This window comes from Setaria viridis, chromosome 2 (genome assembly GCF_005286985.2).
Source record: "Setaria viridis chromosome 2, Setaria_viridis_v4.0, whole genome shotgun sequence".
NCBI classification, from domain to species: Eukaryota; Viridiplantae; Streptophyta; class Magnoliopsida; order Poales; family Poaceae; genus Setaria; species Setaria viridis.
In genome coordinates, this window is record NC_048264.2 from 35,913,459 (window position 1) to 35,926,826 (window position 13,368).

General features: G+C 42.5%; 1 protein-coding gene across 5 annotated transcripts; it reads left to right on the plus strand.

Annotated features, from left to right (window-relative positions):
• Positions 1–5,482: 5,482 nt before the first annotated feature.
• On the plus strand, positions 5,483–12,975 carry LOC117843727 (uncharacterized). Of its 5 annotated transcripts, none has more exons than XM_034724409.2 (9): positions 5,485–5,662; positions 6,585–6,727; positions 6,858–6,915; positions 7,048–7,163; positions 7,922–8,804; positions 8,889–9,208; positions 12,135–12,175; positions 12,255–12,444; positions 12,661–12,975. In XM_034724409.2, exons 2-9 carry the CDS (start codon positions 6,593–6,595, stop codon positions 12,661–12,663), a joined length of 1,746 nt encoding a protein of 581 aa, XP_034580300.1. In that variant the 5' UTR covers positions 5,485–5,662; positions 6,585–6,592; the 3' UTR covers positions 12,664–12,975. The 5 variants fall into 5 exon arrangements, 4 of the variants coding, with proteins under 4 accessions (XP_034580298.1, XP_034580300.1, XP_034580299.1 ...); XM_034724410.2 differs by having other exon boundaries at positions 5,486–5,662; positions 7,925–8,804; XM_034724407.2 differs by having other exon boundaries at positions 5,484–5,662; positions 7,922–9,208.
• Positions 12,976–13,368: the final 393 nt, after the last annotated feature.

Consider the following 13,368-nt stretch of genomic DNA (forward strand, 5'->3'; position numbering starts at 1 on the left):
GCCCATCCACGCCTGGACACGCCACCGTTCGCTTTACCTCAAAGCGAACTGTAATAGCTGTCATTTTAGTCATCCAAGTGACTTTGAAGAATTAAAGCAATTTGAGAAGAAAAGAAAAAGAAATTGGCCGAAAATCAAATTCGGGTCAAATTTGGCCAAAATTTGAATTTTGAATTTGAAATTCAGAAAAATTCGGCAAAAATATGGAATACAAGTGTAAGAGTGACTAGAACTTAAGGATCAAGAAATTGGAGCAGAACTGGTCCAAAATATCTCAAAGGAATTGAAGAAAGAAAATGAAAATGCACTTACTGTTCACCGTTCGAAAATAGAAGTTCAGAAAAACAGCAGCAGAGTCTGTTTTTAAAATTGATTTCTGATGAATTTTTCAAATAAGTGAATCAGAACAACTACACCATATCAAAGTATGGACTTTGGACTCCTAGAATTGGGTGTTGTTGGCCAGGAACATGGAAGGGAACAATTTCGAAATTGAGCTCAAAGTCAGCACATTGTCACAGATGACTGTCACACTGAAAATGGCTAAGTCTGAAAATAGCAGCATCTGGTCTACTTTGGAGTTGATTTCAGAGCAATGTAGATCCAAAGGAGTAGTCGTTCTTGAGCAAAATGGAAACTTGGGATGTTGTAGAACACAAATGGAGAGAAGTTGGACTGGAAGAAAAGGAATTGGATCACTAAATTGATTCACCAAGTGAGATCGATGTCACTGTCAGTTAACTGACGAACTGAATATCGGATTCAGTAAAATTCAGACAAACACGAGAAACAATTCAAAATTCAGCTAGGTTTGATGCTTATCTCGGGTCAGAACCAAAATAAAAAGTGAAGGGTTCAAGTTTATCTCCAACTTCGGTTAAAACACTTGGGGACCGTTGGATTGGAAATCAACCGCAATTTGGATCTGAAGTCACGGGCGTCGGAGAGAAGAAAGGGGAGCTGTGACAGAGCGAACTCGACGTGTCGCCGCCGCCGCTCTCGGTCGCTCGCCAGCGCGACGGCTAGGCCACCTCCTCACCACGCAAGCCTACGAGTAGGCCACGGTGTCGCCCATGCGCTCGGTAAGTCGTTTGTATATTCACCGCTCCCGCGCCGCCGTTTCACCGCCGTCTTTTTCTTACCGCCGCTGCCTTCTCTGTCAAACACCGCCGCCGAGTAAAATTCCACCGCCACACCGCACCTCCCGTCGATTCCCTCCGTCCACACCTCCGCCCACATCCCACCAGCAACCCTAGCAGCTTGTTGCCTAGCTTCTTCGCCGGCACGCCTTGAACCGCCGCCGCTTCTGTCCGCCGTAGCCGCGCCTCCCGCTCACGGTGAGCACCACCTTGCGCCGGTTCTCTTCTTTCTTAAGTAGTCGTAGGCAAGTCCCTCGGATGCCAGGATGGTGTAAGAGTAGTTGTTCGAGTAGTTTGTGCCGTCGTCGTGAGTAGTCGCGACCGGCCGAAGGTGTCGCCGCCCGCCGCCGTGGAGGGAATGGCTCCGGCCATCTCCCGAGGAGCTATTGCCGCGCACGGGTGCGTGAAGGTGTAGAGGTGTTGTCCTGACCTAGCTTCGCCGCCGGTGGGGCACCGGCCGGCGAGTCGCGCCGCCCCCTGTCGCGCGCACATTTTGGCGGGAGGAAGAAGAAGGTGCTGGAGCCTTGGGCCCGCGCGTCAGTGAGGAAGAGAGGGAGAAAGGGGTCGGTCGGCGGGGCGCGGAGGCCAGTGGGCCGCGGCCTTGAAGCCAGGAACGCGCGCGCGGTTAACCGAAGAAAGGAAAAGGGCCGGAGGCCCAGTGGGGAGCAGGCCGCGCTCGCGAAAGAAAAGAGAAAAAGAAAGAGGGCCGTGGACCGGTGTCGGACCGGAGAAGGGAAAGGAAAAAGAAAGCGGCCCAAAGGGCCCGTTAGGAAGAGAAAGAGGCCGGCGGGTACGTGGAACAGGGAAGAGTGGGTCCGCGCCGTGGGGCCCAGCGCGCGCGAGAGAGGGTAGGTTGGAGCCGCGTAAGAAAAGTTTTTCCGGGTGTTTTTCGGGAAAAATTAGATTTCCTTTATAGAATAATTAGTTTAAATCCGTTTTCACCATTTAAATCACAGAAATTTCTAGGAATGTCCAAAATTAGTGAAACCAATTGTGTTAGGTTTGTTTTATTTTCCTTTATGCATTAAAATTTTTAAACCCTAGAAAAATAATAAAAATTTGGGTATTTATTTAATGCCTTCCTTTTTAAGGTAATTAAATAAATACTTAATATTTATAAAATGTATAAAATATGGAATAACATTTTCTTAATCACAAATTATTCTTAACTCATAGGAAATTAGGTTTTCAAGTTAGAAATTAATTATAACTTTTTTCTAAAAATAAAAGAAAAAGCCTTAAGTAGGGTTAAGTATGAAAATAAAACTGAGGGCTAATCTTTTTGGGTTTTTGTGTGTTGACTTGCAATTTTATCATGATAAATTGTATAGTCCTTGTTGGCTTGCAACTTTATCATGAAAGAAAGTTGTATAGTCTTTTATTCAAATTTTTTTTTGCATTCCTAACCCCTGCATGTGTTGTGCTATAGATCCCGAAGCACCAGAAGCAGATTATTTGGAATTTTCAGAAGGATACTCGGAACTCGAAGAAGTCTTTGAATTGGTCCCCTACGAGGCCAACCCGTCGGACAATAATAACTTTTTAAGCGAACAAGGCAAGCCCCGGTGCATTTATACCTATCTATTTTGGAGTCATTATCGCATGTGTCCAATTATTGGTTATTTGCTATTTGTATGCACTAAGTTTAGGAGTTGCTTGAAACCTATTCTTGTGTATGATCATGCCTTGCTTTAAGGACATCTTTGCCACTTGTTCAACCATTTAGTAGATAACCCAAGTCTAGAATTGCTTACCCGCTTACATGCTTGGTTTACCAACCTTAAGGAAAACTATTGAGTCATACATGCTTTTTATGAGGAGATAACTTGGAAATTGGGAAGCGGACAGAAGCTAGAATTGTAGTTCTGTCTGCTAGATTAATTTGGTTAAGGCCCGATTCGTTATCTTAACCTTTGATCAAGTGATAAGCTTCTGATCACTTACTGGATATGGGACCAGTAAAGCCCAGTAGGTTAGCGAACTCTCTGATCAGGAATACTTCGTACCCGCGCTTGACGTGCTGGAGATTGGCAGGGGCGTAGCTTGAAACTCACATGGTGATCGGGCCAGACGTGGGGTCCCATGTGGGGGTGCGTCCCTGGGTCCGGGTAGTCGTATTCCCAATCATTGATTTTGCTAATCGAGAGGTTGTTATGTACGACCTGGACAGTCGTATGAAGCTGGTGATCAGGGTACTCTCCAGCAGGATGTAAATGGATCCGAATCGCCGCAATTCTCGGTTATGAATGCACTTGATCACTGTTGAGCATCGTAGTATAAATTCATGAATAATATACCTTTCTGATAATGTTTGATGTATGACTTAATATCTATTGTTGCTTTTACTTTCTGCTCATCATTTAGAATGGTTAGGTAATAACTTAACCCAAATAAAAGATAAAACTAAGGTATCACTTGTAGTAAGCTTTTCAGCAAAAGTTGTATCAGCCAAGTACACCAAAAGCTATCATATACACCCAAAGAAAGCTATTATATTGGTTAGTCGGGTAAGACTTGCTGAGTACCCCGTACTCAGGGTTATCCCTTATGGTTATCTTTCAGAAGCTCCGCAGGAGTCTACTGAGGAGGAAGCCCCAAAGCCCTAGGGTATTGTTATGAGTCTCACAATACCATTAAGAAGAAGTTTTAAATGCTCATCTCTTCCTGAACCGTTTTAAGTCTTAGAACTCCATCTAACACTGCACTGTTAAGTTTGTTTCAATCTAAGTTCTGTAATAATTCGCAACTTTTTATGTATGTACAAAAAATGTAATATTTGTTGATGTTATCCCATCGCGGATACTATCCTGATGTATGGCTATGAAATATAACGTGGATCTTTCGAGGAGTCCTAGGGACACTCGACGGACGACCGGACTTATACTGTTTTAAGTGCGTTTCGGATAATTGTTGCGTCGGCAGCAATTAGGCGCATTTAAACCAGTCTAAGTTGGGCGGTTCCACCACACGAACTCTCACAGGGGCCTCCCCGGGAGGTCTTCCCGGGGGATATTTTCCTTGTTTTTTTACCCTTAAGTTTCTAGGCCCGTCTTCTTGTCTGGGCCTTATATGGAGGGAGCCCCTTACTGTGGGCGGGCCCCGCTTGTAAGGATCTTCTTGGATCCCCGTTCCCTTAGTGCTGAGATTGGTACTAATTTACCAAAAAATAGTGATGTGTACTCTTAGATACAATGGTAATCTCTCTGAAATCATTAATTTTGTTAGAAATCAATGACAATTCAGAAAACACGCTTTTCAGGACAATTCTAATCAAATTATAGTCTGTTTTAAGGACAATAAAGTTAAAACTTTTGCTTTGTCATCAAGAGAACCCAAGTTTCCTATGTAAAGAGATTCATAGTAGTCATTAAACTTCAACACCAAAAGTGACAAAATGTTCCACCATCCCACGATACAAAAGGTATCATCTCTAGTCTCTTCAAGCATAACATATCCATGACAGTACGACTCTTTCATTAATTAAATATACCCGCATGTTATTTTTTTTTACCACTTGTACAATGCTTATCATAGATTCTACCTGGCATATGTTCAAGATAACTATATCTATATGGATGATGTGGTGTATCAAGCAGTTACAAAAGCCATCAAATATCATGTCAAGATTCTTCAAACAACATTTTCTTTCTCCCCAGGACGGCGTGTACCAAAAGTTTCACGCTCCAGGGGGCATACTGGCATGATTAAAAAGTTCCGCGCTCCTCTTTTTTAATCAATTGCACACATCATTAATCCTAAAAAGATTACGCATATCATTACAATACAAAAATCATGTCGCGCAAGAAATGCTAAAAAAGTATCGGCCCACTAGCTAGCAATCACTAATAGGTGTCCCTCCTAAATTGTTGTAGCCAAAGTGGTAAAAGTATTATTTTACCGAACCAAGGTAATGTTGATTTATCGGGAACATCCATAGTCAACGTTACCACCTATTTATATAGTCCATCCAAATTCCAAAGCCAGGGGAGAAATCACTATTGGAATTCAAACTCAAACGTGTGAAGGCTTCCTGACACCGACACAATCGATGGTGATGAGATCAGTTTCAGTGCAGAGTGTCATTGCCTGTTGGGTGTCATAGGGATGAAATTTCTCTTTTATGTGATGAAACGTTTCCATTTCTCTTTTATCATAATGATATTTTCCAAGTCAGTAAAATTGCCAGACTGGCCTGAGTCGATGGCGTGATCGGGCTTGCTCGTTCGAGTCCAAAGCCCAAGTGTGGCCCACCCAAACGGCCCGCAGACTCACGGGCCCAGGCCCACCCGCGCGCCCGCGCCCACCACGGAGAGGAAACCCAACGCTCCTGCTCCCTCCTCCAGGCAGCAGGCAGGCGGCCAGGTCGGGTGGCAGCCGCGTGGGAACGCTGTCTGTCCCTGTCCCGATCCCCACAGCCGCCTGACCCTGGCCGCCTCCATTCTCCAATCCACCGACCGAATTCCAAACCCTGCCCAGGACCTCCCTCCTCCCGCGCCGCCCGCCGCTCGCCGGCCGCCTCCGCCGTGAGTATCCCCGTACCCGCCCCTCCTCTCGTCGCTTTCTCGCGTTTTCTCTCGTATGGATTTGCCGCCGCCGCCGCGATGAGCCCGCCGCTCGCTGTCTCCGCTGGGCTCTCCCGGCGTCGGCTCCCCTTCGCAGCTCTCGTCAGCGGGCGGGAGGGCAGGACGGCGCCGCGGTAAGCGGGCCCGCGCTCGCGCTGCTTCCACTTGTGCGTGGTGCCGTTGGCTGCCTGGTTGGTTCCGCCGGCTCTGGACTTCTGGTGGATACTTGCGTGGCCTCTAGGGGTTTCTCCTCTGGCTTAGATCTGGTTTTCTGCTGCTTTTTTCTGATCCGTTTTGGAATTTGTAAACCTTGGCCGATTTCATGATGTTAGCATGAGTCAAGCTTGCTTGTTTGCCATTGAACCATGCGGCATGTGGGATCACTTATAATTAGGACGATTAGCCCTGGTCGTGGAATTTGATGCGGTAGTGTTTCGTATGTTATGCCCAGTTGTCTTCTATTCTATCAGTGTGGGTAGTGTGATGAGCAAATCAGGATGTTGCTTGTAATGTTGTGGTGTGCTGTGTTTTGTAGTTGATTAAGTCTTGGTTTCTATCCTTAGGGGTCGGTACTACAATGAGCACATCAGGAAGCTGCTTGTTTTTTTTTTTGGGTGCCATCTGCTGGTGTACTGTGTTTTGTATGAGTAGAATGCTGAACTTTAGTTTGTCTTGTCTGTGATTGTTGTGTTTCAGTAGGACAGAGACCCTAGCATTTGTTTCTGGTTACACAACTGTTGGTCTTTGCCTGATGCCTGGTTCCTCACAAATACTAACAAACCCTGTAGCCCCTCCACCTTCCTGTTGTAATAAATAAGTTCGTGATTTGTATGGATGAAAAATGAAGTGGGCTCATGATGTAGTGTCTTTTTCGTGTCAATAGCCAATCCAATGGGGTATGAGGAGAGCAAAAATCATCTTCTGAGTCTCAGTTACCAGGAGCTCCAATGTTTGTGCAAAAGGTATAACCTTCCTGCTAAGAAGACCCACACTCAGTTAGCAAGCTTGCTTGCATCGCTGCTTGAGGTAAGCGTATATGTTAATATGTTATGTTTGAAATTTATTAGTTTTACATCAGAGTTTGCCACAATGTATGAGCTCAATTGTTCATTTAAATTCAAAGTTTGAAAGGAAGTAATTGTTTTCTTCTATACAGGCATCTCCTCCTGCTGCTTTGACTATCCCATTAGCAACTGTGAAAGAAACAGCCACGTGTATGTACAGAAACTTCTTTATGTTAAACTTAGATGGCGGATTGCTTACGTTTGCACAATGTTTTATTGTGCCAGTTTTTTCTCTCTGAAAGATGATGCTGTATGAATAATTGACAGCTTAATAAACTGCAGGCGACCATGTTAGCAACAAAAGAGGCCCATACAATGGCAGAGATGATGGTAGACCACCTGCGCAGGTGAAGCATCAAAAAGGATCTCAAACACCAGTCGATGAAACAACTAAAGGGGTAAGAAGCTGTTATAACTGTAATAATTGTTTTCCACATACCTGAACCATAAAAATTCTGAATATCGGATGACTTTTCTCTTTATTTTCCCCTTTTGGTGGTGGCTCGTGTTGGGTTTCAGCTCTTGCCTACTCCAAAAGGCTTTGTTGCTGTTGTATAATGAATGGGTTCATCCATGTTCCATATCTTTTGCTTGACCCCTGCAGCTATTCTTTTGCATTATCAATTTCTTCTTTTTCACACAAGTTGTCCAATAATCAGATTATTATGCCACTTTGACTTAGGATTTTTTTCGATAACTTTAAGAGTTTAGAGAAGCATAAAAGTATAACTAACACAAACCCCTCCTCCAAACCCAAAAAAAAGAAGGAAAGGAAAATGCAAATTGCCCAGAACTATTTAGGATTGGTTTACGCTCTTCCTGTTAAACCTGCACTTTTAATAACTGACCATCCTAAATACAAAAGTGGCACTTCTTCTATAGTGCTTTTTATGTTTGTGAAGAGATGTAACATTGATATTGGGAGAAAGAGATCTGTTCCTGGATTGGAATTTATGTTCAGATTCTCTATTTGGACTCTATTTTGTGCTGCTTTATTGTTGGTATAGGATTGCATTTGAGTTTTGAACTAGCAATTTTATTGGTAATTTCACTTGAAATGTAAGTCTGTTCACCATGTATCTATGATATACTTTGCACATTTGCATGTGTATTGTGTAAATGGATTTTGTTCTAATTCTTTTTCTCTATACTGTAGCAGGGGATTGACACTGGTACAAGTATTTCTCCAGTTTCTATCAACCATGGAAGGCCAGATTGTCATGGTCATTCATCTTCTGAACGGGGTACTGATCATAATTTGCAATCTCAAAGGGATGTGGGTATTGCATCTAAGTCAGCAAATCCAGGACTTGTTAGCAAACATCATCGTTCACCTGATAACATCATCGATCAAATTTGTCCCCCTATTGTCGAAAAATATCCTGAGGCTTCCACTCCTTTCAGCCATACAGAAGATACCGCAGTTAAAGGTTGTGGGCCATCTGATAAGATGTCAGCAAATGCTCCTGCTGTTCAATTTTCTGTAATGTCAGACGAGGGCATTGATCTTGTTGTTGATCTGAACTCCACTCCAGCAAGTTGGGCCAAGACCTTCATGGCAGAAATGTGCATTGCACCTCCTGAACATGGGAATTTCTCCAGCTTTATTAGCAGCTTGGCAACTAAGGATGATCATAGCACTGTCTCACCGTCAGGGAATATCATTGTTGACATCCAGAGCAAGGGAGCTGTGAATATCATTCCTTCCACTAATTCGTCACGTGCTTCAGATGTTGGTGAGAACTCTCGTTCAGTTCCCTATCCAGCTGACACAATTACTGTGAACTCAGTGTCATCCACATCTACATTAGCTGGTGCTCCAGTTGAACTTTCTGGGTATCAGGAAGGTGCTCCAGTGGTTTCTTCTTCATGTTTAACAGCTGATGTTCGGAACAATGTGACATCTGAGCCCAGTGCTTTGGATAATGAGGTGCTTCCTCCAGAATCTGCTAATGTCTTTATGCAGCCTGAAAGAATCACTGTACCCTTGGATGATGCTTCCATGCAACCAACTGGCAATAAAGTCACGATGATACCTGGTAAAACCAAAGTTTTTGGCAAAATTTGTTGCAATCAAAATGTTTCAGTTGCTGATACCGACAATTTATCTACCTTTTCATCAGGGGGTGTGGTTAGAAGTGTCTCCAATGAAGACTCCTGTCCAAAATCGTCGGGAAAACAAACTGCAGATGTTCCTGCAAGGGTTCAGCTTTCTCACAATGATGACGTCCATGAAACCCTAATGGAAAATGGACCAGTGGAGGCAGTGGCAGTGGAAGAAGATATAGGTTGTGGTGACAGTTTGTCCATTTCCTGTCAACTAGCCGGTCAGACAGTAGCAAAACTGCCAGTTACAGATGCCCAGTCACATGCTAGCTCTGCAGATCATTGTGTTGCTGGAAGTTTTGACCAAGCACATCCAACATCATCATCTGCTGCCTCGGTAATTTTGTTGTACTTGATATTAGCTAAATAATTTGATATGCGTTGATACTTCCTAAGGTATTTCATATTGAAAATGCTAAAAATGCTATGCTGTGTGTTTCTTAACTAGCCACTTTTTTGCCTTTTCCCATGGTTTTTTGGAGCATGATCGTATGTCTTCAGCTTTATGACATGATGTTACAATCAGTCTTCTGCCCTAGATAAGATCAATATTTGAAAAACTTTTTTATTTGTAGCAGCAAATGATGCCTCGGAACCTGCTATGTATGTTGCATATATTTATGGCTTCTAGGTCCTCTATTCTGCTTATCAGTTCTTTATGCACGTATCATGTGCGCTTGCTTTCTGTGTTTTCGATCTTCACATGGTCTTGGATGTATACCATGCTTGCCTTTTCAGTTCATCCTATACTCTCTATTCCTTCAGTCCTTTCCACTGGTGCTCAGCAAGTGGTCAAGTTGGCAATTTTTTATATTGCTTTTTACTAGTTAAGGTTCAGCCGTCATATTTTCACAGTATATATGGTTGGTGCAAACTTCATGGTTCTACCTAGTGATTTCAGTTCAAGCTCCTGTTTGTATTGTTGAAAGCTGTTTTGGACAAATAGCCCTATGCCATTGCTTATTATGCTTGAATCAAATGCCATCCTTCGTGCTGGATCCTCTCAGACATGACCGAACTATGCGATTGTGTGGTGAAGGATTACATCAGACTGAAGATTATAGGTGTCAGGGGAGTGGTTTATTGGTGGAGGATTGCGGTAGTTGTGGTTGAAGTTGGTGAGAGGGCATCACTTAGCAAACCTGTAGATGGAACCTTATAGTTATAGAAAGGATCTTTCCAGAGCAAACTAGAGCTCTTTCTAATTTCCAAATCGACCTGTGGACACGGCGTGAAAGGATAAAGGAAGTGCTGCCGCTGCTCCTACAGTGCGCGCAACCTCCTGACTGTGTGGCCAGGCAGTACTGGGTTGGTTGGGCAGATGCAACCCAAGTCCACAGCATCTGGATGGTCTAATTAATAAAACAATAGTGTAACATTACAGGAGGCACGATCTTGATAAGCTCAAAGTTCCAATTTCCCAAAAAAAGTGAGTTATAAAGTACTAAATAACATGGACTCCTTAATTAGTGACATTTTTTATGTCAGTCTTGCATGGTCCCTTCTCTGTCATCTTGGATTCTCTGTCTCTGTTTCTTATGCCATCTTTTCATTTTTCTGGTACAGAGACAGGCTTATATGGCCAGGCAAGCGTTTATTTTTTTCTGTGCATCGTAGTTGAGCTTTTATCATTATACCCGTAAGCTTTGCATTTTGCACGCACTATTTTCTCTGGGCCAGAAGAGCTCAAGCAGTTCCAAACTCATTCCTGAGTTCCCTGTGCTTATCTGATAGTTGTGATCTATGACTTGAAATTGAGCCACTATTTATGATGAGATGCTGATAGACTTAATCACATCATGGAAGTTAACTGTGACAACAATGTTGCCAGCTTCTTCATTAGATGAGTGGGATGCAAAAGCACCACCTCATAGGCACATTATAGGAGTCATGACCTGCTAAAACATATTTCAACCAGTCCGCAATTTTGTAACATCCTGAAGGTGTGAATAAATAAGATGGAGTTTGCAGACTTGCTCTTGAACCAGCGAATGTTGATGTCACCCAAGCGCCATGATCCCCCATGATGATTTGGTTCCTTAATACCTTTATGCATTAAGACTACCTCCAAGTTCTGCACAAGAACCAGTCTTCTTAGTATCTTAGCTTCTAAAAGTGTATTTCCCTAAAAAAGGTGTAGTGTGTAGATAGGTCCTGTGCTTCCTGACCATGGACTTTGGACATCCACTCTCTTCCAACGCCTCGCATGTCTGCTTAATCAGAAAGTAGGATATGCTACTATATTCATGATGAAAAATACTTTCATAATATGTAACTCTTTCTATTTGAAACAATATATTTTTATGCATATTATTACTCAAAGTGAGTGGACTTATTTTGGAATTATAGGTTTGGATGCAAAATTTCTAAATAAAATATGAACTCGAAAATCAAATGGATGGACTTGAATTATGTGAAAGAGTGGAGCTCCATGATTAAATTTCCTTATATGACATTGACCTTCAGTGAGCCTTCTTTTAAGCAGTAATCTTTGTTATTTGGCTTTGGTTTCACTTGTTAGAAGGCCTATAGTCATTCAAGCACTCCTTGAAGTGGTCAGTTTCTCTGGTTTATCTAAGTCACCTTTTCCCTATACCTTTTAGAAACAAATAAGTTACTTTATGCTTGCTTTCCTATATTCAACTAATTCTTAAGACGCTTTTGCCTACTATCTGTAGACATTGACGCGAGGGTCTCACGAAAATAGTAAATGCATGACTGACTAATTTTACTGGTTTGCACTTTGTAGTAAAAGGGGAAGAGAAGGAAAGCTGATAAATATGTATTTTTGGTCCATGGCAAAGTCTACATGTTCCACTTTTAGCTCTGCAACTGCAAAGCTTCTTATTTGGTAATTGATATTCCGCTGACCTCCTTAGCTGGCATTTTTGGTATTAATTACCAATGCCTTCGTGTACTCTGACTGGAAAAACTTACTGCACATTATACATTCCGAAAACCAGGAACAAATTAAGAAAGTAAATTTTGTGAACTCCAGTGCCGCATTTTTTTTATTACACTGTCTTGTGCTGACTATGTTTTTTTAAAAAAAAAACTCCGTATGTTATGAAATAGCATTCCATCTATGTGACTCCCTGTTCTTTATATGATGTTATGATGCTCTCTGTGCGTAATGCAAGGTGCTTAATTATCAGAATGCTTCGTTGTGCTTTATGGTGTTTTGGTTGATTGTGCATATATTGACATATAGAACTTGTGTCCCTGGAGCAATTTGTTATTAACCAACTTCCATCCTCCTGCAGGATAATGCTATTAATTCCCTGACTTCAAAGTATGGTGCAGAGTATGTTCTCTATAAGCAATTTTAGTACTTCTGTTTTCAGCAACTAGTTACATATTAAAAGACCTCCTTTCTTCTGTAGGTCAGCACAAAGTCATGGTTCTACTGACAAAAATAGAGTGTGTGGTGCTGAGGTGCTTGAGGAGTTAGAGAGTATGACACCGGCAGTCTATAGTGAACCTCCCAGAAATATACAACTTAGCTTACGAAGTGCTTCTGCTAAAAAGAAGCCTTCTACACTACCAAGACGGTCAGCAAGGCTTATTCCTAAGGTTTGTGTACATTTTCATTGACTATAATCACTGTAAAGTATGAACCCGAACAATTCATATTCTTTGAAAGGAAGGTCGATTGATTAGGCATGTAAAAATGTGTTCTGAACCATGCAATTATATTTTGGCCTATGTTTGCTGCATGGTCTTATCTCTTTGTAAATAAATTAACATTTTCAGGAGTTTACACTAACATTTTGTTTTCTTGACATGCAGTAACCGCTCTAAATGATACAGATGAGACCCATTGTGAGAGTAGCTTCACTACCAGTTTAGTCAGATTCCGTGAGGCTGGAGGGATAGAATACAGTTGTTAACATGTTAGATTCTAAACTTGTCTATTCTGGTTAATTCTTTCGTCCTAGCAACTGAGTAGATTGGTTTTGGGAGGTTAGCACTGCTGCCAGACATTTGATTTCCCTTCTGTTTTTCAGCATATGTTACAGTTGGTGTACTGTCGAGCTTTCATATATCAGTGTACAAACAATGCATACTTTTACAGAAATTCTGGACCTGCCACATTGCGACTCACTGCTGTTTCGTCTGCAGCTAGTTGGATGATGTCGTGTGTAACTAAGGCTTCATTTGGCAGCACAGGGTTAATTAATCCTGGGAAGAAATGATCCCACGGGGATATTATTGGATTTTGGAATCCTCTCCACCGCAGGGCAGTGCTTCCCCCTCTACCCCGCTGCTCTTTGGGGTCCTGACGCGAGGGGGCAGCCTAGCAGGAGGGTTTTTGCCCTGTCCAGCTGTGTGTGCGCCTCCGGCTGCCTGTGTCTTCTTGCACGCTTCTTTTTTTTAAAAAAAAAGTGCTAACCCAGAATACATGGCATGCAGTAGTAGTTCTAAGGTACTAAGGTAACAACATCTCTTTTCTCTTGTAGTAACATATTTCAGCTCATTGTACTAAGGTAACATCTC